The sequence below is a fragment of the Fusarium flagelliforme genome (genome assembly GCF_020744385.1).
Source record: "Fusarium flagelliforme strain FIESC 12 MPI-CAGE-AA-0113 chromosome Unknown B0J16scaffold_1, whole genome shotgun sequence".
NCBI lineage: Eukaryota > Fungi > Ascomycota > Sordariomycetes > Hypocreales > Nectriaceae > Fusarium > Fusarium flagelliforme.
In genome coordinates, this window is record NW_025763503.1 from 8,491,864 (window position 1) to 8,517,661 (window position 25,798).

Genomic DNA, 25,798 nt, shown 5'->3' on the forward strand with positions numbered 1-25,798 from the left:
ACTGCCTTCAGGTGTTCAATATGTTCCTCTCTGGTTCGGCTGTAAATCAGAATATCATCCAGGTAACCGGTACAGAAGACATCGAGGTGTTCTCGTAAGGTGCTATTAATATAGCGCTGAAATGTTGCCGGGGCTCCTGTCATGCCGAAGGGCATTACCAGGGACTCATACAGACCGAAACGGGTGCGGAAGGCCGTTAGGTACTCTTGGCCCTTCTCAATCCTCAGGTTATTGAAGGCGGATACAATATCGATACGAGAGAAGTATCTCATTCCGGACAGGTTATTCAGGGATTCCTTAATCAGAGGCAGCGGGTATCGGTCCTTAACCGTAATATTGTTCAGAGCTCTGTAGTCTACGCAGAATCGTAGTCCTCCTCCTGGCTTCTTTACGAACAGCACAGGGGATGCCACGGGGGAGGAGCTTGGCCTGATAAACCCTTTCCGTAGGTTCTCATCAAGCCATTCTCGTAGGGCTGTCAGTTCGTTCCGGGACATGCCATATAGGGGTCCGAAAGGCAGTTTTGATCCGGGTGTCAGTTCAATGTGGTGGTCTCCTACTCTATGTGGAGGCAGCTTCTCTGCCTCCTTCGGTGAGAAGACATCTTGGAATTCAAGCAACTCTTCTGGCAGGTTAACCTTACAGTTGTCCTTCTGCAGGGTTCGGTCTATCTGTTCCAGGGTAACAGTGAAGAAATGGCAGCGTTTCCTCTGGCTGTATAGCTTTACGGCTTTCAGGGATATCGGCAGGATGTCTTTCTGTCGGAGGCTGGGCGGAATATTCTGTTCCACTCGACGGAGGAACTTCTTCGGGACCGTCTGTAGGGCTTTGATCTTCGCCGGCCTCGTGGGCGTGTTACAGAACCTCTGGCAGTACGGGCTATTAAAGGTGAAGGTGTGGGCTGCAAAGCCCACCTGCGGGTCATGCTGTTTTAGCCAGGGCATCCCTAAGACTATTGGGTAGCTGGCTAACTGGGTTACATAGAAAATCATGCTCTTCTGGTAGTGGTCAGCAATACGGAGTCCGGCCCGGACGTAGTGAGTGACTCGTCCACTCTCAGCTGGTCGGCCATCAAACACTTCTATCTCAAAAGGTCGGTTCAGGGGGCGGAACTGTAGCTTCTGGGACTTCGCCCAGCTCTCATCTATAAATCCCTTGCCCTCCGCTCCACTATCGGTCATAGCATAGGAGGGTATAAGGTTTCTTCCAGCTATACTCAGGCTGGCAGGCAGTATCATAAGGTTAGAGCGTTGATTGCTCTCAGTTTCTATCGGGATTCCATGGACAGAGGCGGCAGACAGTTTGATTTTCAGTGCGGTAGGTGTAAAGGCAGGAGCCTGGCGCCGACTTAAGACAGGCTCACTCCGTTTTCCTGGTTTCTTCGAGAGTTACGGGAGTCTGATCGGCTAGAGACAGGTGACCGGGGCGAGGATCGTCGGCTGGTGCGGGGAAGGCTGTAAGTGATGGCTGCTTGGCGGAATCTGGCGGGGCGGGTATCAGGTTCAGGGCAGTCACGGAGGTAATGGCTAGAAGAGCCGCAGCGGAAGCATTGGTTATTGTCCCGTCGCGGGTTCGGGCGGTTATAGCGACGTTGGTTACTTAGGTCCATGGGGTCTCCGGCTGGCTGGCGGTTCTCGGGGGGGCTTCTTCCCCTTCGGGGCGACGGGGACTTCCTTCTGGACGCTGAGGAGTACTCTTTCAGGGGGGCATTAGCCCTTCGAGGAGCCGGTTGCGGGTCGGTTGCGAAACGGCGTCGCCGGTTCTCTAAGTCTTGTAAGAATGCGGCTAGGGCGTGATACTTATAGCTAGGCGGCGGGTTGTGTACTAACATCCCGCGAAGTTCTCGGGACACTGCTTGTTCTAAGAGGGTAGGGAGGGCTTCTTCTGACATTTCTCCTTCTAGGGCGAGGCGCTGGAACTCGGCAAAGAAGGTGCTAAAGTCCTTGTGGGCTACATCATTATTCCAGCTCCAAATTCAAGTGAAAAAGGACTTTGACGCGTCTTGATTGGGCCGTTATCCCTGTTTTCCTCTTTCACTTGAAAGGGGCTACTTGGCGAGACTGCCGCGACTCCACTTTCAGCGATGGCAGGGGCGCTTTATCATCTCATTGGTGCTCTGGTCCTAACCCTAGTGCTACAGTCCAAAATCAACTCTAGTAGAGTTGATTTAATTGACCCACTTTAACCCTAGTAGGGTTGATTTATTGCCAGGGTGTAGAGTTGATTTAATGTTGTACTATATACGGGAATAGTAGTGCTGATCAGAACAGGGGCCGGTCAGGGGTTTGCCACAGAACGCGTCACGTCCTTTCGCGTAAAGTGCTGTGGGGGGTAACATCATACTACTAGATACTCTCGTTGTTAATTAAAGAACCATCTTCATTCAGATCTTACTACTAGTCACCAAGTCACTATGACAGCTTCAAACTTGCAACCTGAACCATGCAGTGCAATTTATCCCTACGTTCTTCTCTCTACATACCGTCTTCTCGTGTGTCAGGTTTGTGGGTTCGCCTCTATAGTCGATGAGGTTGCTACGCATCTGAGAACACGACATCGCGATATACAGCCAGAGTGTCGACAGGAGCTGGTAGAGAAGATAAAACAGATTCCGAATATTATCCACAGTCGGGACAATCTACGTCACTACTTACAGTACCCAACGGATATAATTCAACCCATCCCGTATCTTGCGCCGCCAAAACCAGATGGTTTAAAATGCCGTGCTTGTGGCCATATTCTTCGTCGCGTCCAAAAGATACAAAAACACTACAGTGAAAAGCACCATTGGATAAACCCACGAGGCAGGGGAAGACCAGCACCAAATTGCCCTGCATCCGCTTACGAGCTACCATGGGAGGAACATGTCGCGTGTCAACGATTCTTTCCTTCCCGTGAAGGTAGCAAATGGTTCCAGGTCGACATAGGGATAAAGGAACAGGCGAACAGACCAGGAGCGAAATCTAGTTCTAAGAAGCCACAAGGAACGCTTTAGACCCTAACACCCGCGGCATCTTTCCATCTACAACAAGTTATAGAGCGGGACACTTAATATCGGGAAGCTTTAAGTCAGCCACGAGCAACCGCAAATAACGCAGGCACTAATACATTCCCTGCTACAAGTTTGTGGCTAGACAGGACGCAATGGCCGTCGATCTATCGGGATTCACGTCGAGATATTCTGCGAGCGTTGACCAGATTACCTGACCGTCACTCTCTCGACAACGACTATACTCTGGGACAAGGCACCTTAGACGGTGCACAGGACCTTATAAGTCCACGAAAGGATGAACAGAAGGTTTCATTCATTATGAAAGCACTTGACTCTGTGATGAACCGTTGTGAGGATACGGTTCGCGCTACAAGTCACAATCTTCTCTGCTGGCTGCTTAGCTCAAGACTGCAGAGCCGTCGGGAGTTAGCTTTCAAGCTTGTTGTAGAAAGGAGTAGCGAGATCAGATATAGAAGGACTCAAAAGCAATTCCTGGCTTTTGTCCTGCGCATTTACCGAATGTTGGATGACTCTCGTCGAGAAATGGTCAACGTGAAAATGAAGCCCGACATTGTTACCCAGTTAGATTACATTTGGGGGCATAGCATTTGGAACTACGTTGACTTGACGAAAGGGACTTGGCCAGTCATAGAGAGGCAAGGAAATCCCCTAGCAGGAACATGCTCTAGTGTCATAGGCGGCCAATTTATTAAGGGTTCTCTTAATAATCGACCTTGTCAGGAGTCAGATGCAGAAGACGGTACCGAGGACGGTGAGACAGATGACGAGAATATTGAGGCTTGGGAGCTTGATGACGACGAAGATGACGAGGATCGCGAGAGCGATTATGATGATTCTGAACATTACAACGGCTTTGATGAGTATGCGGCTGGGACTCACCAGGATACATCCTCAGGGATACCAGGTGATCCTGCTGCATCTGCATTTGACCAATTCCTTGAACTTTTGTTTCAGCTTTGTGTTACGCTCAATACCGAAAGTTATCTTAATGGGCAACCAAGCTCTACACTGCTGATATATTTCAGCGGCATCCTTGGATTGTCCTCGGACTGTCAGAGATTCCAACTGGCTCGACAGTACTGCTCAAAACTGTCAGCAATGATCTATATTCAGCGTATATTATTCCTGGAGCGAGCATTGCCTCTACGCGAATATAAGTCTATTGGTATCCCACAACGGCCAGACGTCGGGCAATTCGAGTGTTTTGATCAAGTCCGAGCCAAGTATATGGTTCTGGGCTCACAATATCCATTGGCAGAGCTGATAAGCCTTCGAGATTTCGGACGCAACATTGCACGCACTGAACCACCATCTATGCTTTTCCACTGGAGCAACGATAGTGAGACGGTATCTCATTCCACCTTTCAAATAACAATGGGTAACTTCCGCAAACTCGCAGACCATTTTATTACACAAGCAGAAGCGCTGTGCGATCAGTTGATGTTTGGTGTAAATCCACACGTCGACTTGTCAAAGATCAAAGACGATATCTCTAGTTCAGAAAGTGGTTACAGCTTTATCAGCTGCCCTGGGAACGGTCTGGAGTTAGCATACCTGGACCTTTTAGCCCGTGCCTATACCGCAGGCAAAAACGGACTAGCTAAGGACGGGGTTTGGAAGTGGCATGCTGTAACAGCGTATTTGAAACAAGTCAGGAAGATGGAGGAGCAGCTTGCAGGTGGTCTTTATACCGCATGTGGCCAGACACCACGAGTCAGGGAACTCTTCAGCCTCGAGTATGAGAATGGCCTAAATACAACTTGTGGGGTGCGCGTTTGGGGTGGATATATGGCATACATCATCTGCCATCACAAAGCAAAGCGAGTGACGAACCGCGAATTCTATGTGGTGCGATTTCTCCCGGTCAGACTAGGTCACGTTCTGTTCAAGTACCTTGTCTATATTCGACGACTTGCTGATCTACTACACCGCGAACAACTCGGTGCCGATAAGAGAGGTTTGCAATGCTTACAGACACGCTTACTGTTCCATAACAACGGGAGGCCTTGGCCCACGTCTTACATGACAGACGTTGTTACAAAGGCGACTTTAGAAGTATGGCAACAAGGGTTTAACGTACGGATGTATCGTCAGCTGGCTATAGCAATCACCGAGAAGCATGTTCGCGAAGTGTATACTCCGTTCAATAGGCATGACGACCGCAGTGATGGTGCTGATATCAACACTGTATTCGCTTGGCAGAGTGGACATCGGCCACTCCAGCGTGGGTTCACATATGGACTAGATGGAGCATACCCATCCAGACTTCAACCATCACTTCTACGATGCTACGAGTGGGCTTCGGTCCGTTGGCATGAGTTTTTGCGCCAGTCAAGTAAGAGCCTGCCTTTTAAACCTGAAGGAACACCTATCGGCCCAACGTCATTTCCATCCAAGAGGAAGCGAATTATCACAGAAGTCACTGCGGGCCATATACCTCCAATGGATGAAGCTTATTTGACAAAAAGACGAAAGGTTAGCGGACCGTTAACAACCATGAGCAAGGAAGATGTGCAGTCTATACCAACAGAAGGTTGGCAAGACAAGCAGGACTTTATCTTACCTGTAACATGTAATGAGGCCCTACCCCAAGACGTGCGTACCGGAAAGAAATACTCTAAAGTCACGGATGGAGTTCTCCATGTGCTTGATGAGCCTCGGGTTTTGCTTTGCCTCCTCTGTAGAGGCGCCATTCGACCTGGCAGGGGCATCGAAACCCACTTTCGAAATACGCACAAGTACAAAGGAGATAAACTTAAGGGAATACTATCGTTTTGTGATAAGCAAGCGTTTCAAGATCCGACCAAGGTACCACTTCCAGAAAATGGTAGTAAGGCTGTCCCACAACTCCCAAAGCTAGGCGGATTCAGCTGCAATTACTGTGACTTCTTGTCTATCGACGAGTCGAACCTGAGGCACCATTGTAGCTCGTGTAAACCTCAAGATAGAAAAGGTGGCAAAAAAGGGTGGAAACATGTATTACTCCAGAGATTTGTAAAGGGTAGTAGTGTTCGGTATTGGATCGTGGAGGACTAGGTGGTTAACCAATGTGGGTTGTAACATATATTATCACTCGTACTTGAATGGAGCTCTATTCTCTTATTAATCTGCAAAGAGCTCAATGTCCTCCTCTGCCTCCTCTGCCCGGCGGCCATCAAGCCCGGCGTGGATCAGGTAAAGCGTCACTACCGCGACTGTCACAGGACCGTCGGGGCACAACTGCAGGAGGTTGTCGCATTCGCCGCTTCTTTCGCACCGTCAGGCTCACAACCCCGAACGCTCCGGGACCCGACGGACGAGAGTGACGAAGCACTGCTGCCGGCCGACGGAAGCCCCCCGATCGCTGGGCTGGAGACGTATGCGGGCTTCAGCTGCAAGAGCTGCCGGCATCTGACCCGTGATCGATCGAACCGTGATAGGCATCAGATACTGGCCAGGCATTACGAGGAGGAAGGGTATGGTCAAGAAGAAGAGAAGGAGGAGGAGGAGGAAGAGACTGAGGAAGGATACAAGAGCAGCAGGCAGCGACGCAATTGGGAGCCGGTCATGCTCCAGTCGCTACGGAGGGCTCCCCACGCAAGATACTGGATCGTTGAGGTGGTTCGAACCCGCCGTGGCCGCCGTGGAAGCAGCAGGAGTAGCAGAAGCAGCAGCAGCAGGAGCAGCAGCAGCAATAGCAACTCCACGGAGGGCTTCGGAGCTGCTACTGGTGCTGACGCGGGGCTGCTGAAGCTCGTGAGAAGGTGCGAGAAGGAACTTGGAGAGGCGGCCGCCGAGCGCAGGAGGAAGGTGGAGGCACCGGGCGGCGTTGATCAGGAGTCCCGATGGGTGCAGATCATGAAGTGGGCGTCGCATCTGCAAGGCAAAGATAAGCTCAAGCTCTATCAAGCCGGTCTATCTCCCGTACCCAGGTCGAGCGAGCAGAGGCTGTGGAGGCAGGAGGACCGAGACGCGAATGCGAGGCTGCGCGTACTGGCCGAAAGCTTCCGCCGAGAGCTGGCGCGAGGGCTAGAGCGTCTGGATAGAGTGCCGGATGAGACGCTGAAGTGGCTCGGCAGCATCGACTCGACGAAGCCGAGTACGAAACCGTTCGGGCGCAAGCAGCAGGCAGAGTCGATGCAGCGGTACAGCGGCTACTGGGAGCGCTTTCTATGCTATTGTGCCCGTATCTTTCCGCTAGGACAGGCCGGGGCACAGAAGGAGCACGGGGTCCGGTTCACGGATGAGCAGTGGGGACATCTTGGCGATATGATCCAGCAGCTCGATATTGTGGCCGATATCGTCAAGAGGAGCGAAGAGGAGGCCGATTTAGATAACCCCGAGTTAGAGGCACTTGACCGAGCCGTCTGTCGCTTCTATCTGAGCTGCATCAAGCAGAAGCTGGGACGGAAGCAATATCGCAATCCGCTGCTACACTTTACGGCTGTGCTGGGCATCAAGGAGGACGGCAGCTGGGCCCCGGCGCACTCGCATACCCGCTTTCTAGCCGGCTTCTCACATTTATCTAGCGACGACGTCTGTTAGACCCTATTGAACATTCTAACCAAAACTGAAAGTACGCTAATGAAGACAGGGGGTAGACCTCGTTGAAAAAATCATTCGTAGACATCATTGACATTTTCGAGGCTAAAATGGAAAAACCTTACATGAAAATAAAGAGAAGTGATACGAGTTTAATTTTAAAAGGGTTTCACCATTTCATTATCAAACGATGAGGCGTTGTGACAAGGTTTGTTATTTGATGAAAGTTGTGATAAGGTTTGGTATCCAGCGTCATGAGTGGTTCAATGTTAGAAAATATGGAGACTAGATAAAAAGCAACGACTGCCGAAATGAAGTAGCTCCCCAGCCGTTGTTTATTAAAACAGCAGTATGGTCGTAGGAAGTGTAGAGGGGATGTTAACTAAACAACACACACACAACACACACACCACACGTACAAGAGAGAACGAGTATCGCTATCATGGAACCATTTATTCATGTGCTAGAGCTACCATTTGTTATATGCAAGGTTTGTAAGTTTGGCTGCGTGGCTAACGAGATTCCCAGGCATTTAAAGCAAAAACATACAAAAATTACAGCCGATCAGATTGACGAGATCATCAAGGCAGTAGACGCCATACCAGGGCTTGTCCGCAGACAGGACGAGCTGCACGATTTCCAGTTCCCAGATGCATCGAACGAAGCGATCCCATATCTCGAACCGCCAAGAGGGGGCATGCGAGGCTGTCCAACATGTGGCTATTTTGTTTCCGATCAGCGTGGTATACAAGCACACTATCGCAAAGAGCATGGTTGGGAAAATGATTGGAAGAAGGGAGGAAATATAAAAAAGAAGCTAGAGCAGCCCAGAGAGACTCCATGGATAGAAGGTGCATATTGCCAGCGATTTTTTAGGCGACGCCGGGCGAGTAGGTGGTTTCAAGTACGCAAAGATGATGAATCAGAGGTTCAGACAGCCATCAACCACGAACCGAGAGAGGATGCTGTAAAGAGACTGATAAGAATTCACCAAGAACAAGTCGACAAGTTCAATGCTGCCGAAGAGGACGAGATCAAGGTTGCCGACGAGAAGAAGGAGCCAAGTGCGTGGCTAGAAAGGACAGGTTGGGCAGACCACTTGCAAAAGTTCAAGGCAAAGAAGGATTTATTGCCACTGGCCACCCCACTACAAGAGGATGAGCCGGTGTTACAAGTGATGTGCGACACATTCGATCGATTGGCTGATCACGCTAAGGCAGCAGCAGTGCCAAGTATAGTCGGACTGGCCGCGCTGTATCAGATTGAGCGGAAGGAGATTCACATCAAGCCAAGCAAGCCATTCGATAATCGGCTGGAAGATGAGTCGTGGGCTCAGTATAAGGGCTACTGGATGACAATGCTGCGTATTTGGCATCGTATGGACGGTCGGCAAGACGAAGATCGACCGCCATATAAACTGACTATCCGGCAGGGTGATTTATGGGATGAGTTTGGGGAAGCTGCTGAAGCTGTTGTTGCAGGGCAGGCAAGGGAGAAGGGGCTGACTGACGAGAAGATGGAGCGGCTATGCTTGGATATGTTGATCGGTATGCTCGATCATCAGTTCAAACAGAGTCACTATGACAGTATCGTGCTCAGCGCACTAGCGATCATGGGCATCAACGAAGACGGCGGTTGGATAGAGCCGACAGATTATACGCCGAAGTATTCAGGCGTGATCAAAGTGGCGCGTATGTTAGTATTATACCAGTCATGGCATGAGCGAGAGGAGGACGTTGCTGAGAAGATGAGGACCATGGATAAAGATGAAGCTCGCGAGGAGGCAAAGGGGATGTATAGGATCGTACGGGAAAAGTCACAACGGTTTATGACGCGGGTATCAGAAAAGAACGACTCAGAACCGACACCGATGGACTGGATATTCGACGCACGAACATACGGGATGAAGATACGATATGCAACAGCAGCGGGTGGTACGATCGATTGGCGAGGGGAAGAGATTACATATCGGCAAGTGAGGTTCACAATGGGCAGCTTATCCGAAATGTTCCACTCGCTTGTGCAGGAAGCCAGGTCAATGCTATGCGAATTGACGATGGTGGGGGATAATAACTTGGAAGCGTTGCCTAAGATCGAGTGGACTAAAATGGAGGACGATCATAGCGAGGCTCGAGTGGGTTACTCGTTTTTAACTGATTCACGCAATGAATGGGTGGTGAAGGGAAAGAATTGGGTGCTAAATCAGATTTTGGAATCCAAGAGACGGCAAAAAGAGTGGCTTTCGGAAGGGCCAGATGGATCATGCCCGTACAAGATGAAGGCTGTAAAGTCATACGGACGGCTCGTGGAACAGTTTCGGGAAGTGCTGAATTTGCTTTGGATTACGCTTTGCGGCATGCCGATGCGAACAACTGAAGCAACGGGGGTCCGAATGTGCAATACAGTAAACGGAGGGATACGTAACATTTTTGCACATGGCATGATGCTATTTTTTGTAGTATTATATCACAAAGGCTTTCGAAGGACAGGCTCAGCAAAGATCATCCATCGATACTTGCCGCGGGAGGTGAGCGAGCTGGTTATATGGTATATGTGGATCGTGCTCGAGTTTTGGCAACAAGTACAGGGCATGGTGAAAGGGGGCGATCGGTGTAGTGCGTTTTTGTGGGCTGATGAGATTGTGAGCCGGATAGACACTGAAGATGAAAGAGAGCAGAGAGAGCTACGAGAGCAAGAAGAGGACGATGGGAGAGTGTCGGTGATATCGCAGTCGCAGCAAGTTCGGCTTGGAGATAATGTGGCTGTTGATGAAATCGATCACGAGGATAGAAAGGATATGCGGGATCGGATCAAAGAACGCAAGTGGAATTCAGATCGACTGCGACGGATCATGCAGAAACATAGCGAGCGCTTGTTAGGCTGTCGGATGAACATCATTGCATGGAGAAACATCGCAATCGCAATTGCGAATCGATATTTGAACGCTTCGTTTGGGCAAGGCGAAGAAGGCGGGGATGGTGAGGATGGTGATGAAGATGAAATTGACGATAACGCATGGGATCTGCAGGCAGGTCACGGAACGCATGTTGCCGGGATGATATACGCGCGGGAGTTACAGCAGGGATTATTCGAGACCGCAGCACTCCGAGAGAAATACCGTATTATCAGCCGCCGATGGCATCGATTTTTTGGCTTTGGGGTGGAAGATCGACAGGGAACCGAATCGGGCATGGCAAAGAAGAGAAAGAGGGAACTTTACGAGGATGTTCAGGAAGAAACACGGTTCCGTCGATTTAAGCGGCTGCGGCAGGTCGATATCGTCGGACAGCTGAAACGCATGATGGGTCCAGAAGCGGAATTCCGGGGTAATCAAGAAAAGGCGATTCGGGCTATTATCCGAGGCGAGAGTCGTATTGTACAGGTCATGGGAACCGGTGGCGGCAAGAGCTTGTCATTTATGCTGCCGGCATTTTGTGCATCCGACAGCACAACGGTCGTCGTTACGCCGCTGGTGGCACTGCGGAATAATATGCATGATCGATGTGCGAAGCATAAGATCACGTCGTATATTTGGCAGAGCCGAGGGAGCAATCAGTCCGGGGCGAGCATCATATTCGTTACACCGGAGTCGGCAGTGACAAAGGGGTTTCAAGACTTTGTAAACCGGATGTTATCACGACAGGCGCTGGACCGCGTTGTGATTGATGAGTGCCACTCGGTTTTAGATAGTACAAGGCAGTTTCGACCGCAGTTATTGCAGCTAGGCGAGGTTGTGAATAACTGGGGCGTGCAGGTGGTTTGCTTAACAGCGACGCTTGCGCTAGACGATGAGCCGGAGTTTTTCAGAAGGATGAAACTTTCGAAGGATCATTTATTGCTGTTCCGGGAACGGACAACAAGGAAGAATATTCGGTATCGCGTGGAGATTGTGGATAGTGGCACCGGCAATGGAAACAGTCGAAAAGGGCGCGGCGGTCAGAGTAGATCGAAAAGGAGACAGACCGGCAGCGATGACGAAGAAGATGAGCAAGAGGCAGAAGAAAACAAGATGGTTTACGGTATCGTCAGGGACTGGATGAATCGAGGAGTTAACGGCAAGGTTATCGTTTATGCAGGGTCGATCAACCGGGTAGAGCGACTAGGACAGGGGTTTGGTTGTCCGACATACTGGAACAAAGTGGACACAGAAGAAGGCAAGGCAAAACGAATGGATGAGTGGATGGCGGGCAACAGGTATGAAGGCGGTTTGATCGTGGCGACAAACGCGTTGGGAATGGGGATGGACGTGCCGGATGTGCGTTTGGTTGTACATGCAGGTATGCCGCGGCAGTTGCGAAACTTTGTGCAGGAAAGTGGGCGAGCTGGGCGAGACGGTCAAGAGAGTGAGGCGGTGGTGGTTTGCGGCAAATGGATGGTTGAGGATGCGAGCGGAGGCCGACAGGATATGGCAAAGGCGCATATACCGAGTACGGGCACAGGGTGGGAAGGGTCAACGAAGGAGTATGTGAAAGGTGATGGTTGCCGCCGAGTGGTGTTGGACCGCGTGATGGATGGTCGCATGGATCGATGGGAGTGCGAGGAGGGAGAGCAGCCGTGTGATGTGTGCGAGAGACGTGGATTGGAACAGGTTATGGGAGAGGAAGATTACGAAGACAGCGTATTTGGCGCGACAGGAAGTCAACAGGAGGCAACAACAGGAGCAATGGAGAACGAGTTTAAGCATACAAATCAAATCGGGAAGTATAGGCGGTGGCAGACAGGACGACATATCATGGGTGAAGCACGAGAAGCGCAAGAGTTTGAGATGCAGTTAGAGAGGTGGTCCGGAAGTTGTGTTGTATGCCGGATGGGGTTGGGTTTGAAGGATGGCGAGGAAACACAGCACGAAATGGCACAATGTCCGAACAGGGATAGCGAAAGGTGGTATTGGATTTCGGATGCGATAATGATGGTAGAAAAGGAATTATTTGAACGGAGGAGGATGGAGTTATTTTCAGGTTGTTTTGACTGCGGAATGCCGCAGGAGATATGCGATCGATGGGCCGCAAACGATGAAGATGGAGGACGATTCAGTCGAGTGAGCGAATCACGATGTCAACATGCGGGACTCACTACAAGTCAACAACGACCTGGCCTCACTACAAGTCAACAATGACCTGGCCTGGCTGGGTCGTAGAAAACACCATACAAATGGAAAAGGCGCTATTGAAGCTGGGGGGCCAGGTCGTAGAGAAAAGTAGAGGGGCAGAGTCGTAGATATTCCATTAGGTAAAATAGCCAATAGTAGCATGCATTAATTTGTTACAGTATAGTAAGTAATTCCCCAGGGTTAATAGTTGATTTTAAGCCCAATGGCAGCCATGTGATTGGTTTAAAGTATATTGGATTAATGTTAATGTGGTTAAAATAGACCGAGTGGTCTATTTATGGCCGGAAGATAATTAGTTAGATTTTTTATTTATATTGGCCTATGTATTCCGGTATATTAGAGGGGAGAGGGAAGTTAGGGAAAGCCAGGGTTATAGTTAATAAGGTTTAGAAACACCTAGGTAACCACAAAAGCAAGTTTAACCTAATATATTAGTTTTTATCTATTAGTATATTTAGGTTAATAATAACATTAAATTAAAAACCTATAAGATTATACTAACTGTTAATATAGAGCTATTTATTTATTTGCCCCTATTCCCGTTTGTATTTTATAGCTAATATAAGATTAGATTTATTGCAAGTAAGGTTTATAACTATTTAAAAACAAAGCATAGCTATTTTTCCTGCGGCCAAATGGTGGATATTAAGAAGGAAGTTGCTGCTGTCCTAGGTGTAGCCTGGGATTAATGTAAATTAAAGGATTAGAAGCCGCCGCTACTAACTACACAGCCGATTCCATTTATCCGTCTACCCCGAGCAAATAGATTAGGTTGCAATGCATGCCCGTATGTTGTAGGAGAGGTACGCAGGATGCAGGAACATTGCCGCATAAAGCACCAGTGGAAGAATAATTGGGAAAAGGGAGGAAACGTTCAACAATAAGCCCGACAGATACATTGGCCGGTCCTATGGAGGGAGGGTGTTTAAGCACAGCAAGTATGCTATTGGGGTCACAGCAGGCAGTAGTTCAAGGTTAGCCGAGCCATTAATCAATACAGCCACCAACAGACAAGGAGTCAAGGTCAAGGTCAAGAGGATAACCAGGCAGATCGCAAGCACTAGACCGCTATACAGTTTTTCAAGACCATCTACAACGATAACGAGCAAGCATTCGAGAGCGAAGCCAATAGTAACATCCAGACCATTAATGACAAGTAGGATGCTAAGGCGTGGTTGAACCGGTGTGGTTAGCCCTGTCATTTACAAGGCATCGACCCTAACCGTTTACAGGCATTGTTGCGGCTAATCGGGAATAACAAACCCGTTTTGCAGAAGATGTGGGACGTTTTTAAGCAGGTGTTAGATAATGTATATAATGTAATGGTATGTAAATGTTTTCCCGGTACGGCCGAGTTATTCGAGATTGCACGGAAGGAGGCGTACATTATAACAATAAAACCGTTTTAAGGGTTAATGGAGCTGGATGTATGGGAACGATACAAGTCCCGGTGGCAGCAGTTATTATGTATTTGGAAGTGATACGATACATGGCATGCGAGGGACGTTGGCGGTTAAGACGACAAAAGCAGCTATAGTGATAGCAGCGATACATTAACGGATACTGATAACGATAGCGCTACCAGCCGCAGCAGCAGCCTATCCGTTATAAGCGATGAGGTGGGATTATGTCTACTGTACAAGATGACAATACGATAGGAAGAGGTATGGAACAAATTTAACCACGGCGTTACGTAAGTTGTTACGGGGGCTGATAGTAGAGGTTAATATATATATGAGCGTTTGCACTGAAGTTGTTTGGATACCGTGGTGCAGTTTTTGGACTATCTATTCAAGAGCGGTAACTATTACGATAGTATTATTATTAGTGCATTGGGCGTTATGGGGTTAGATAAGGGCGGTGGATGGGTCCCCGTGGTTAATTATACGCCGATTTGTTCAGCTGTTATTAAGGTAGCGCGGTATTTAGTATTATATTAGTTGATATTGGAGCGCTAGGGGCAGGTTTAGCAGTTGGCACAATAGGGAAGCAAGCAGCAGGCCGAGGAGGATGCTAAAGGGTTATTCCAGATCGTGCGTTGTAAGGTAAGGCGATTCATGGTTTGGATGCCCGAGGGTAAGGATGCCCAGCTGTTGCCGATGAATTGGATTATTAACATAAGGATATATGGTATGAGGATCTGATATATGATACTAGGGTCTGAGACGATCGATTGGCGTGGAGATTAGATTATTTACGGGCGGATTTGGATTAGGATGAGTAAGATATCTGATATGTTACATGGTTTAGTGGGATAGGTACAATAGATATTATTACGGTTAGCTGGTGGTTACGTGGGTATTAACGATAATTAAGATAATGAAGAGGAGGGTATGCAGCAGCAGTGGCCACCAAGTTCGGATATATTGCCAGCTATACCGTAGTCCAAGATCCAGGACCGACATGGCGAGAGCACATTGGAGCATTTGTTTTTATGTAACCAGGAGAATCAAGATTAGGTCAGGAAGGGAGAAGTGTGGGTGCGAAACTAGATCAAAACATCGGTATCCCGAGGCAAGATATGGTTAGCCTGACTATTAAACGAGGAATGCCCGTATTAGGAGCAAGCAATCCGGGGGTATAGCCGAATAATCGAGTAGTTCCGGTCCTAGTTATTTATGTTAATGTATATATTGGGGGGCCAGCTGGCACGGTTGACCGAGATTTTGGGGTTGCGGATGTGGAACACGATGAACGGCGGGGTGCGTAATATATTCATCTACGAGGGCATGGTTTATTTTGTTACTATATACTACAAGGGGTTTAGGTAAACGGACAAGGTTAAGGTAATCTATTGTTATTTGCCCTGCGAGGTAGGGGAGTTGTTGGTATGGTATATGTGGTTGGTTTTACTATTTTGGCAGAAGGTGTAGCAATAGATGAAGATAAAGAATAGACGAAGTGCATTTTTGTGGGCGGATGAGGTGGTAAGTGTAGAAGGGCGAAAGGAAAGTAAGATATGGTATGCCAAGGTGAGGAAAGGAGATGGGGAAGCAGAGCAAGAGCGATAGAAGGCAAAGGAGGAAGAAGCGGTATTCATGGATTGGTTTTGCGAGCCTAAGTGGATAAGCGACAGGGTCAGGAGGGTGTTACAGCGATATAGTACGCAGTTTTCCGGCCAGGAGATTAACATTAGCGCGTAGAGACAGATTGCGATAGGGATTAGTAACTGGTATTTGAATAAGGTATTTAAAGGGGGATAGGATGATATTGGCGATTTCGGCGACGACGATAACGATAAGGGTGGGGGGTGGGGTGGCGATTTGGTAAATAGCATCTAGGATTTACAAGCCGGTTACGGTTTACACATAGCCGGATTGATTTACGCCTGTTTATTTGGTTAGGGCAAGTTCGGCACGATGTGTAGCTGTGACGAGTTCCGCAAGGCTAGTATGCAGTGGCACTGATTTTTCGGGTTTGGGGCGGAGGATCAAGTGGAGCAGTTGGGCGGGAAGCGAATCCGGTGCGGGTTTAATGATGAGCGGGAAGAAATGCGGCGGAAGAGATTTGCCTGATTGCACTGGGTGGATTTGAAGGGGTAGTTGGGGTAGATGATGGGTCCGTTGGCGATATTCAGGGGGATGCAGGAGTTGGTAATCTAGGCTGTGGCGCGAGGGGAGTGGCTGATTGTATAGGTGATACTGACTGGTGGAGGGAAGAGTTTAACGTTTATGTTGCTGGCATATTGCACACCGGATGGGGTAATGGTGGTGATAATGCCGTTGGTAGTATTGGAGGATAATATGGCTGTCTGGTGTGCGAAATTGGGGATTGACGTATACATATGGAAGAGTTAAGGTATATAGCGGGCCGCATTATTGGTGTTTGTTACACTAGAGTTCGCCGTTGGTAAGGGTTTTAGGGCATTTGTTGAGAGGATGTACAGGCAGTAGAAGTTAGACTGGGTCGTGGTGGATAAGTGTTATATAGTTTTGGGTTATAGTACGTCATTTCGGCCGCAGATGGCACGGTTGGGTGAGGTATTGTAGGATTTCGGGGTACCGGTGATTTGTTTAACGGTAATATTAAAGCCAGTGCAGGAGATGGAATTTTTTCAGTTAATGCGATTTATGCTGCAGAGGGTTATTATGTTTTAAGAGCTGACAATGCGTAAGAATATCGAGTATAGGGTGGATGTAATAGAGGATAGGGGAGGTAGAGCAAGAGAAACAGGAGGAGGAGGGGGAGGTGATAATAGAAGAATGGTAAACGCGGGCCGCAAGAGAGTCAAGGCCGGATCGGGGGGAGTCAAGGTAAATAGGGAGGGGGAGGAAGAGGGCAAAGAGGATCATGATGTTGTGAAAAGGGTAAGTCAGATTGTGAGGGAATGGACAGCACAACATTAGGAGGGCAAAGTGATTATATATAGTGGGATGATTAAGCGTGTGCAGGGGATTGCAAAGGAGTTGGCATGTCCGGCGTATTGGCGAGGGGCCAGTAATGGGGAAGCAAAGGCACAGATGGTGGAAAAGTGGATGAGCAGCCGAGGAGGTGAGTCGGGATGGATAGCGGCAACGAACGCATTAGGGTTAGGGGTTGACGATCCGAACGTGCGGTTGGTGGTGCACGGCGGCATGCCGCGGCAGTTGGTGAATTTCGTGCAGGAGAGTGGACGAGGAGGACGCAACAGGCAGAAGAGCGAGTCCGTGGTGGTAATACGACGGTCATGGTTGGAGCAGCAGCAGTAACAGGAGCCGCAAGAGGAGCAAAAGTTATGGGCATGGGATGAAGACACAGTCGAGTATGTGGGTGGCAGTTGATGTCGAAGAGAGGTGTTGGATTGAGAGATGGACGGTTGCATTGACCGATTTGGATGTGAAGAAGAGGAGGAGGAGATGTGTGATGTGTGTTGAGAGTCGGTGGGAAGAGGCGCAATGGCCGGGTTGATAGCCGGCGATATCGAGGAGAGCCGGGGGGAAGAGAGTGAAGGGGCAGGGACAGGAGCAGGAGCGGAAGTGGGAACGGAAGCAGAGGCAGAGGCGGCAGTGGATGATGATTACAATCGAAGCCGAAGATTGATTCGACAGATCGATATGGAGAGGCGGTTGCAGGTAATGCAAGAAGCCGAGGAGGTGGGTATATTCGAGGATATATTAACAGAGTGGGTAGGGCGTTGTGTGGTATGTAAGATAGATGGAACAACAGAGGCATTAGTTAACGAGATGGATACGTGTCTGCATAAGGGGACAGAACGATAGGAACATATATAGCAAGGGGCAGGATTAGTGCAGGAGGAGGTATTAGGCAAGAAGAGGTTTGCGAAGTTTGCGGCATGTTTCCGTTGCGGATTGCTGCAAGAGATATGCAATAGTTGGGTAGCGGCAAGCAACGATGGGCGGTTGTTTAAAAGGGTAGTTAGGGGTAGATGTTAGTATGGCGAGGGGTTGATTTTTAAGATTATGGTGGCGCAACGAATTCGGGTGAGAGATTGGTGGGATAGTCAGGTAAGAAGAATGATGGGGGTTGACGAGGCGGTGGAGTGGGATGGAGAGTTGCAGGGCCGATTTTACACATGGTTAGGGGAGTTAGTGGAATAGGGTAGCAAGGGAGGAGGTGGAATACAGGCAAGCCGGTTATGTCAGTTAGTGGTTCGGATTGAGCGGGCATGGAGGAGGGGAGGGAGATGAAGAATAGGGACGTAGATGTAAAGACAGGTGGAGCGGTTACAGTAGATAATTTTAATATACAGGTTAATAGTGCCGTTGTCGAGCCGGGCCGTAATAGTAAAGGGTATAGCCGGTATAACAAGAGGCATTTTAAAGTAAATAGGCCGGTAGGGTAGAGTTAGTATAGGGGAGGGTAGGAAGGGGTAAGAGCATATAGTAATTACCTAACCGAGAGGCCAGTGGTAGTTTAGGCCAAACTACTAACCTCCGAAAATGGCACGGGCCAATGGTGATGCGGGGAAGCCTGTTGGGTGGAGATAAGACGGACGATAGGGGGGCCAAACTACTAACCCTAAACTACTAACCTCTAGAGCAGCTAATTACAAACTTAGAATTAACCCTAAGTCTCTACTCTAGGTCTTTTAGGGTAAATAAATAGAAAAAGAAAAAAACAGAAAAAGCAAAGCAAGAGAAGAGAAGAGAAAGTAAGAGAGAGAAAGAGAGAGTAAAAAAAAAAAAAGAGGCTAGGGAAGGGGGCCTAGGCTAGAATAGTCCATCTATCTACTCTACCTCTCTTTTTCTTATATCCCATTTATCTTAAGTATCTAGAAAGCTAGTAATAATTAACGATCTTAATTAATATTTATTAAACTATAGTTTTATTTTACCTAGTAGGATTAATTATGGCTGCAATAGCCCAGCAGTACCTACTACTAGACCTACTACCTAGTAATACTAGCAGCAATACCTAGGCAACGAAAAGCAGAGCAGAAGGGTTAGGAGGATAAGGGAGTAAAGGAAGTTGGCTTCTATATAATAAAGAATATCAGTCACTAATCTGCGCCTTCCACGGCTACGCAGTCCGTGTCCACAACCTGGCAGGCCATCTGAGAGACCGTCATCCGGATCTCTGCCATCAAGCCCGCAGCGATATCGTCCGCCGTCACAAGGGCCTGCTGTCAACGCTACTGGAAGAGGGACCAAGGGAGGATCAACTGGCCCGGCACGGCTCGTCCAACCCGGCCGAGCCCGTCGAGGGTCTCCCCGTCCACCGGGGTTTCGCATGCACCTGGCCAGGCTGCCCGGGGTATCTGACGCCGAGCTGGAAGTGCCTACGCATGCACTTCAACGACGAGCACGGTGCCAAGGCAGCCAAGAGGAAGACCAGGGAGGACCTCTGGGCCGCCGTACATCTACAGACCTTCTTTACCGGTCCGAAGAGGGCGATCCGCTACTTTTGCGTTCGCGAAGTGGGAAGAGGGGAGGGAGAGAGGAAGGAAGGGGCGGGAAGTGAAAGAAGAAGGAGAAGAGGAAGAGGAGCAGCGACGACGGCCACCCAGCCAGAAGACGAGATGACGATCGCCCACATCACCAAAGGATGGTCATTACAGCAGGAGGAACAAGAAGAGATGCAGAAGGTCATGGACGAAGGTATCTTGAGGCACGAGACGACCAACTGGCTGAAACGGACTGGCTAGCCGGCCCACTTCTCCGGAAGGAACCTGAACGACATCCAAGCCTGTAGCAGGATGCCTGGCCGCGACGACAACGAGCTGCAACGAATGGTCGCCGTCCTTGATCGACTCTTCTTCAACCGGTGCATCGGCGGACTGAAGAGTATGCCCCTAATGACCCGCTTGCTCCTTGCCAGCCCTCACCCCCACGACGCACACAGCCGACCGTTCGGTGCTCTGCAGGAGAAGACCAGCATGGATCGATACTTGATATACGTAAAGAGGTTCCTATGCTATTGCTTTAACGTACTGTCGCTAGAGGAGGATATCCTGCTTGCTACACATGGTTTCCGCTTTACCCATGCCCAGCGGATGGGACTTGAAGAGCTCTGGTCGCGTCTCCAGGACGAGGAACAATCGAGCGACGACGGACTGCAGGAGCAGACACTCGAGATTCCGGCGACGTTCTGGACGCAGCGGCTTGACGGGGACCCTTTCGAGAGCCCGCTGTGGCACTTCGTAGGGGTGCTAGGAATCGACGGGGAGACAGGGCAGCTGCGACCGGCTCACCTATTCACCTACGTACTTGCAGGTCTCGTCTTTGCGGGTTGAGCGCTGCTGGGTGAGTGGGCCATACCTACCCGGGAGCGGGCGGGGATGGCGGATCTCGCGCAACGGTTCGCCAAGGTCCGAGATGCTTGGCTATGCAAAGCGACATACTCACCTATGGGTTACATACTTAGCCTGCTATTATATGGAAGGAAGATTGCGCAGGAGACAGGCAGCCGGCTCATGGTATCTTGGAGCAAAAGTGGTGAGATGATGTACTTTATGGGCAAACCGATCCTGATGGAAGACCTCCGGACTATGGTGGCTAGGATGACGGCTGATGCTGAGGACCTCCTCTGGGGTCAGCTGATGTTCAAGGAGGGCGAAGATGAGCGCTTCGTTATCCCTCTGGCCAGTATCGAGGATGATCTTACTCAGACAAGACGGGGTAGATCGTTCGTCTACAGCAACGGCCTTGCCGGAAAGGAAGTCAAGATGCTTGAGGACCTTGTTGCAAGCTCGCGGAAGGCCGAGTTCCTAGATCGAGCGGGCGAGTGGGAATGGGCAGGCGTTAGGAAATATCTTAAGCTGGTGAGGAAGTTTGAAGAGTTCCTGCTGCTCCTCGCACACATCACAGGTGGGCAGCCCAGCCGAGGGGAGGAGATCACAGGGCTGCGCCTTATCAACGGTATCAACAGAGACCGCAATGTCTTCATAATTGATGGCGACGTTGTGCTTGTTACCCAATATCACAAGTCTCTTGCCCACTTTGACGCACCCAAGGTGATCCCTCGCTTCCTGCCGAAGCGGATCGGGCAGCTATTCGTGATGTACATGGTCTACATCCGACCACTGACGGATCGCTGGGAAGCCGACAGATAGGAGCTATACGGCAAGATGGCACCGCCGAGCGACTTCATCTGGCATAACGAGACGGGACCCTGGGAGAGCAGCCATATGTCCGGGGCTATGGGGAGGTGGACATCCTACTACATCGGCCGTAGGATTACGCTCCAGGATTGGCGCCATATCGCCATCGCCATTAGCAAAAAACACGCCCGTAACCGTGGGGCCACCAGGGCAGACTTTGAGGACGGCGACGATGACGACGAGTCAGAGCGGTACGAGACACCTGACGACCTAGCTGCCTGCCATACCGGCCAGACAGCCGCCAACTACGGCGTTACGGTTGATGTGCTGAAGCGGTTGACAGCTGAGTCTCTGGATGTTTTTGGGCAGGTAAGCCGTCGTTGGCATAAGTTCCTTGGCTGCGATGCGCAGCAACAATCGGCCTTGAAGCGTAGGTATACAGCTGAGTCTGTGGGAGAGGAGAGAAAGTGCCAGCCCCCTCGGAAGCGGGCCAAGATCGCTTCGCTTGAGAACATGAGGGCCAGTGCAGTAACGGCGGAGGATAAGAAGGGTGATACGATCCTGCAGGCACTCCGAGCTGTCCTGCGAGATGAGGATGCCCAGTTTAGGTCATCCCAGCAAGAAGAGGCCGTGAGGCTGGCCACGGCGAAACAGAGCCCGCTGGTCGCTGTGCTGCCAACAGGTGGCGGAAAGAGCCTCGTCTTTATGGTTCCGGCCATGTTGGCAGGCGCAGGCGTGACCATCGTGGTGGCCCCGTACGCCGAGCTGAAGAGGCAGCTGGTCACACGCTGCGTCGATGCCGGCCTAGACTGCAAGCCCTGGCCCGAGGCGCGTGAATCTTGGCCGAGGGTTACGCTGGTCTCGGCCGAGGCGGCTGTCACGGATGACTTCCTACAGTGGGCCGCTGATCTGAGTGTCAACGGGAGGCTGGACCGAGTAGTTATTGACGAATGCCACCTTTCATTCACGGCCGCCGAAACCTATCGCGCGAAGCTCCGGGGCCTCGTTCTACTGAGGAGCTTGGGGTGCCCGTTTGTATTCCTTACCGGGACCCTGCCACCGCTCCGTCAGCAAGACTTTGAGGAAGCCATGCAACTCCAGGCACCACTCTACGTGCGGGCTTCGAGCCATCGGCTGAACGTGCGGTACTCTGTCTTTCGTGTGCGTAATGGGCGGGGCGTAATAGAGGTCAAGAAGCTGGTAGATGGCCGGCTCCAACATCTCTCGCCGGGGGAGAAAGGAGTTATATACTGCACTAGCCATGCAAAGTACAAGGCACTTGCCCGACAACTCGGCTGCCACTATTATCACGCCCAGCGCGATAACACTGACGCCCACTTCATCGCCCAGCGTGAGCAAGGCTTCCGGTCATGGGTCAATGGGGAAACCCCATATATCGTGGCCACTGCAGCTCTAGGCACAGGCATCGACGTTGCAGGCATCGTCCATGCCATTCATCTTGAGGCGCCTTTCAGCATCATCGACTACGCTCAGGAGGCGGGGCGGGGCGGGCGAGCTGGGGAGCCTGTCACCGCAGAAATAGTAGTCGAGGAGAGGGACTGGCCGGTTGAGGACCATGTCCGGGATAGCTATCTAGACCCGAGCACGCGTGAGGTCCACAGATTAATCCGGACACAAGGCTGCCGCCGTCGCCTGCTTGGGCAATGCTTAGATGGTGACTTACGGGACTGCAAGGATCTTGACGCCGTCCGATGCGACAACTGCCGCCACGACGAGCTTCTATGGAAGAGCAAGTTAACTTCGCAAGGTATCGTAGCATCACATGCCCAGGGAAGGCAGAACGCGCGTGCTCTAGAACGTTTTGAGGCTGCACTGGGGGAGATTAAGGAACTTGGCAAGATGGGTTGCTGCATCTGCTGGATGTTTGAGGGCAGGAAAGAGGCCAGGCACCTATGGGGCACCTGCAATACCACGGCAGACGGGGATCTAACATTCTCTAGCTGCATGGACTTCCAGGGTCAAATTAACTATAAGAAGGATCCGCAGGCGCGTTTCCTAAGCTGCTACTACTGCCATGTATCACAGGCGCTCTGCAGTAATGGTTATAAGACTAAAGGAGAATCGTGCAGAAGACGGAAGCACGCTGTGATTCCCGTGGCATTAGCAGCTATAACAGAAGCAGATCTATGGTTACAGATTCGGGAAGCTGCCGGTCGCAATTTCAAGGGTAGGGAAGATTACGGGGACTGGCTAGGCCGCAAGCACGGTAAACTGATATGTGGGCGAGAAATGACAAATGCCATGGCTGTTTTTGCTCTAGTACTAAAATGGAGAGAAGGTAGAGGAATTAATTAATAATAAATAGTAATATAGAAGTAAATATTGCTAATAAATATAAGCAGGTACTGTTAAGTTTAATATAGTAAATATAGGCAAGTATTATAGATAGGCAAGTATATAGCTTAACCTATAGGTTAAGAGCTAGTTTTTAAAAAAACTATATAGAAGTTAAGCTAAGTATAAAATCAGTAGGGACTTAGAGATTAAATAACCCTAGTTAGAACTAACGTGCTTGATAAGCGAGCGTCGCAGTCAAGCGAGCGTCGCACTACCCTATACACCTTAAAATCCAGTTTTTGAAAGTATATAAAAAGCCTAAATTAAGCCTATAATAGCTAGAAGTCTAACAGCTTATATATAAGTCTTAGAATAAGCTATATTAAATTTTTAAAGATTTTAAAAAAAATCCTATATAGCTATAAACCGTAAAATCTAATATACTGTAGAATATACTGTATTTTTAGGATTTCTATATAAAATAAAATAGCTAAAAATCTTTAAAAAATAGTTTTTAATAACACTAGCTATACTATTATATAAAATATTTTTTCTGGATTTTTAGCTATTTTATTTAAGGAAATACAATAGTATAGGGTAGGTGTTCTAATACTATACAGTATAGTGCGACGCTCGCTTGTCTGCGACGCTCGCTTATCAAGCACGTTATAGTAAAAACATAGTATTAAGCAGTTAATAATTAAGAAGTTCCTACTTAGGGAAGGTAAGAGACTAGCGGATAGTTAAGAGGGTCAGCATAGACTAACTAGCTGTTATACTAATACTAAGCTAGAACTTAAACTAAGCATTTGTTGAACAGTAGGATGGCCGCACGGGGTATCATGTGACCTAATAGTCAGCTGTCGGCGACCCTAGACCCATTCAGGAACGCATAATAAGCAGACCCCTCTCCAAGGAAGGCGGGGGAGACAGTTCCACAATACACATGCAATTAAGGACATCAAGGCGCACGCGATCCGTTCAACACAAATACGTTAAGCAAGTTGAACACTAAATTGTACACCTTAAAAGCTTATGAAAACCCCAGATCGGCTTTTAGATACCTATTATTTAATTACCTTATATTGTCACGGTCAGAGTTCAGTATACAGGTGGACGGGGAACGCTTCAGGCGGAATCGGGTCTATTAGCTACGGATAGGCACTGCGGGCAGGTCAGGCTCTATTGACAAGACGTAGCTCCAGGAGCTACGTTCAGGATCTGACTGGCGGTCTAACTAAAGTTACAGCGATAACGTATCGCCACGTGATCTGACCCACACTTGGGCCTAGGGTAAGCAGGTCTGGTCTTGCGCTGTGACATTATAGGCCTAATATAACGTAGTTGATAAGCGAGTTGGCCAGACAAGCGAGTTGGCCAGTATACTTTTCACCTTAAAAGCTATTTTTTAAATAATTCTTAAAAAATTAAATTATGCTTAAAATAGCTAAGATTTAAATAGCATATATATAAATCCTAAAGTAAGCTATATTAACTTTCCTAGACTTTTAAAAAAATCCTATATAGCTATAAACTTTAAAGTCTATTTACACTGTAAAATACACTGTATTTTAAGGTTTTCTATATAAACTAAAATACTTTAAAGTCTTTTAAAAATACATTTTAATAAAGTTAACTATACTATTTTAGGAAAACTTGTTAATTAATTTTTAGCTAATTTATTTAAGCTTTAGAATGCCATAGGGTAAGCTATTATTAGCTGCACAGTATGCTGGCCAACTCGCTTATCTGGCCAACTTGCTTATCAACTACGTTACTTATTAATTATATATAACGTAGTTTACAAGCAAGTTGGCCACCCAAGCAAGTTGGCCAAAAATCCCCCACCTTACATCAACACTATCAGATCAATTAAATCTCAACCACCACAAATGTCACAGCCTTCAAAAGAAGCTCGACTTCATCTTGCTCTTCAAGCCCTTTAAGATAACCCTAAATTAAGTATCTGACGTGCTGCTGAGATATACAAGGTGAATCGTAATACTCTCAGCAATCGGAAGAAGGGTAAAAAACCACAACGCGAGATTATGTTGAACCTACGTAAGCTATTAAAGCTAGAAGAAGAGACTGTCCTTCAGTATGCTCTTAATTAAGATTCGCAAGGATTTCCTTGCCAGCTCTCTATTATTGAAGATATTGCGAATTGACTGCTTGCTAACCGTAACGCGCTACCTATTGGCAAGCACTAGGCTAATAATTTTATTAATTGGCAACCAGAGCTTAAATCGCGTTACAATCGGAGATACGACTATTAAAGAGCCTTATGTAAAGATCCTACTACTATTTACAATTAGTTCAAGCTTATAGAGAATATAATTGCAAAATATAGTATTCAATTAGATGATATCTGGAACTT

At 48.9% G+C, this 25,798-nt stretch overlaps 8 protein-coding genes across 8 annotated transcripts; all 8 read left to right on the forward strand.

The window, feature by feature from the left end:
* Positions 1-2,389: 2,389 nt before the first annotated feature.
* Positions 2,390-7,537, forward strand: B0J16DRAFT_360633 (uncharacterized protein; the record flags this gene model as incomplete). Its single annotated transcript, XM_046129712.1, has 10 exons — positions 2,390-2,530; positions 2,570-2,590; positions 2,657-2,749; positions 2,783-2,966; positions 3,063-3,068; positions 3,099-3,410; positions 3,441-6,014; positions 6,129-6,468; positions 6,595-6,982; positions 7,061-7,537. Exons 1-10 carry the CDS (start codon positions 2,414-2,416, stop codon positions 7,535-7,537), a joined length of 4,512 nt encoding a protein of 1,503 aa, XP_045990713.1. The 5' UTR covers positions 2,390-2,413.
* A 380-nt stretch (positions 7,538-7,917) lies between these two features.
* Positions 7,918-10,031, forward strand: B0J16DRAFT_281123 (uncharacterized protein; the record flags this gene model as incomplete). Its single annotated transcript, XM_046123928.1, has 3 exons — positions 7,918-8,898; positions 9,016-9,707; positions 9,849-10,031. Coding segments are annotated over exons 1-3 (1,797 nt in total), but the record flags the coding sequence as incomplete, so codon positions are not given.
* Positions 10,032-11,714: 1,683 nt separating this feature from the next.
* On the forward strand, positions 11,715-12,650 carry B0J16DRAFT_260253 (uncharacterized protein; the record flags this gene model as incomplete). The annotated part of the gene is made up of 1 exon (XM_046123241.1): positions 11,715-12,650. One exon carries the CDS (start codon positions 11,715-11,717, stop codon positions 12,648-12,650), a length of 936 nt encoding a protein of 311 aa, XP_045990715.1.
* A 4,343-nt stretch (positions 12,651-16,993) lies between these two features.
* B0J16DRAFT_256119 (P-loop containing nucleoside triphosphate hydrolase protein) lies at positions 16,994-17,305 on the forward strand (the record flags this gene model as incomplete). Its single annotated transcript, XM_046123123.1, has 1 exon — positions 16,994-17,305. A coding segment is annotated over one exon (312 nt), but the record flags the coding sequence as incomplete, so codon positions are not given.
* A 1,949-nt stretch (positions 17,306-19,254) lies between these two features.
* Positions 19,255-19,497, forward strand: B0J16DRAFT_251132 (uncharacterized protein; the record flags this gene model as incomplete). The annotated part of the gene is made up of 1 exon (XM_046123100.1): positions 19,255-19,497. A coding segment is annotated over one exon (243 nt), but the record flags the coding sequence as incomplete, so codon positions are not given.
* Positions 19,498-19,779: 282 nt separating this feature from the next.
* On the forward strand, positions 19,780-20,316 carry B0J16DRAFT_379526 (uncharacterized protein; the record flags this gene model as incomplete). Its single annotated transcript, XM_046131000.1, has 1 exon — positions 19,780-20,316. One exon carries the CDS (start codon positions 19,780-19,782, stop codon positions 20,314-20,316), a length of 537 nt encoding a protein of 178 aa, XP_045990718.1.
* Positions 20,317-20,748: 432 nt separating this feature from the next.
* B0J16DRAFT_252671 (uncharacterized protein) lies at positions 20,749-21,939 on the forward strand (the record flags this gene model as incomplete). Its single annotated transcript, XM_046123110.1, has 3 exons — positions 20,749-20,844; positions 21,418-21,502; positions 21,701-21,939. Coding segments are annotated over 3 exons (420 nt in total), but the record flags the coding sequence as incomplete, so codon positions are not given.
* Positions 21,940-22,155: 216 nt separating this feature from the next.
* Positions 22,156-22,677, forward strand: B0J16DRAFT_255426 (P-loop containing nucleoside triphosphate hydrolase protein; the record flags this gene model as incomplete). The annotated part of the gene is made up of 1 exon (XM_046123118.1): positions 22,156-22,677. A coding segment is annotated over one exon (522 nt), but the record flags the coding sequence as incomplete, so codon positions are not given.
* Positions 22,678-25,798: the final 3,121 nt, after the last annotated feature.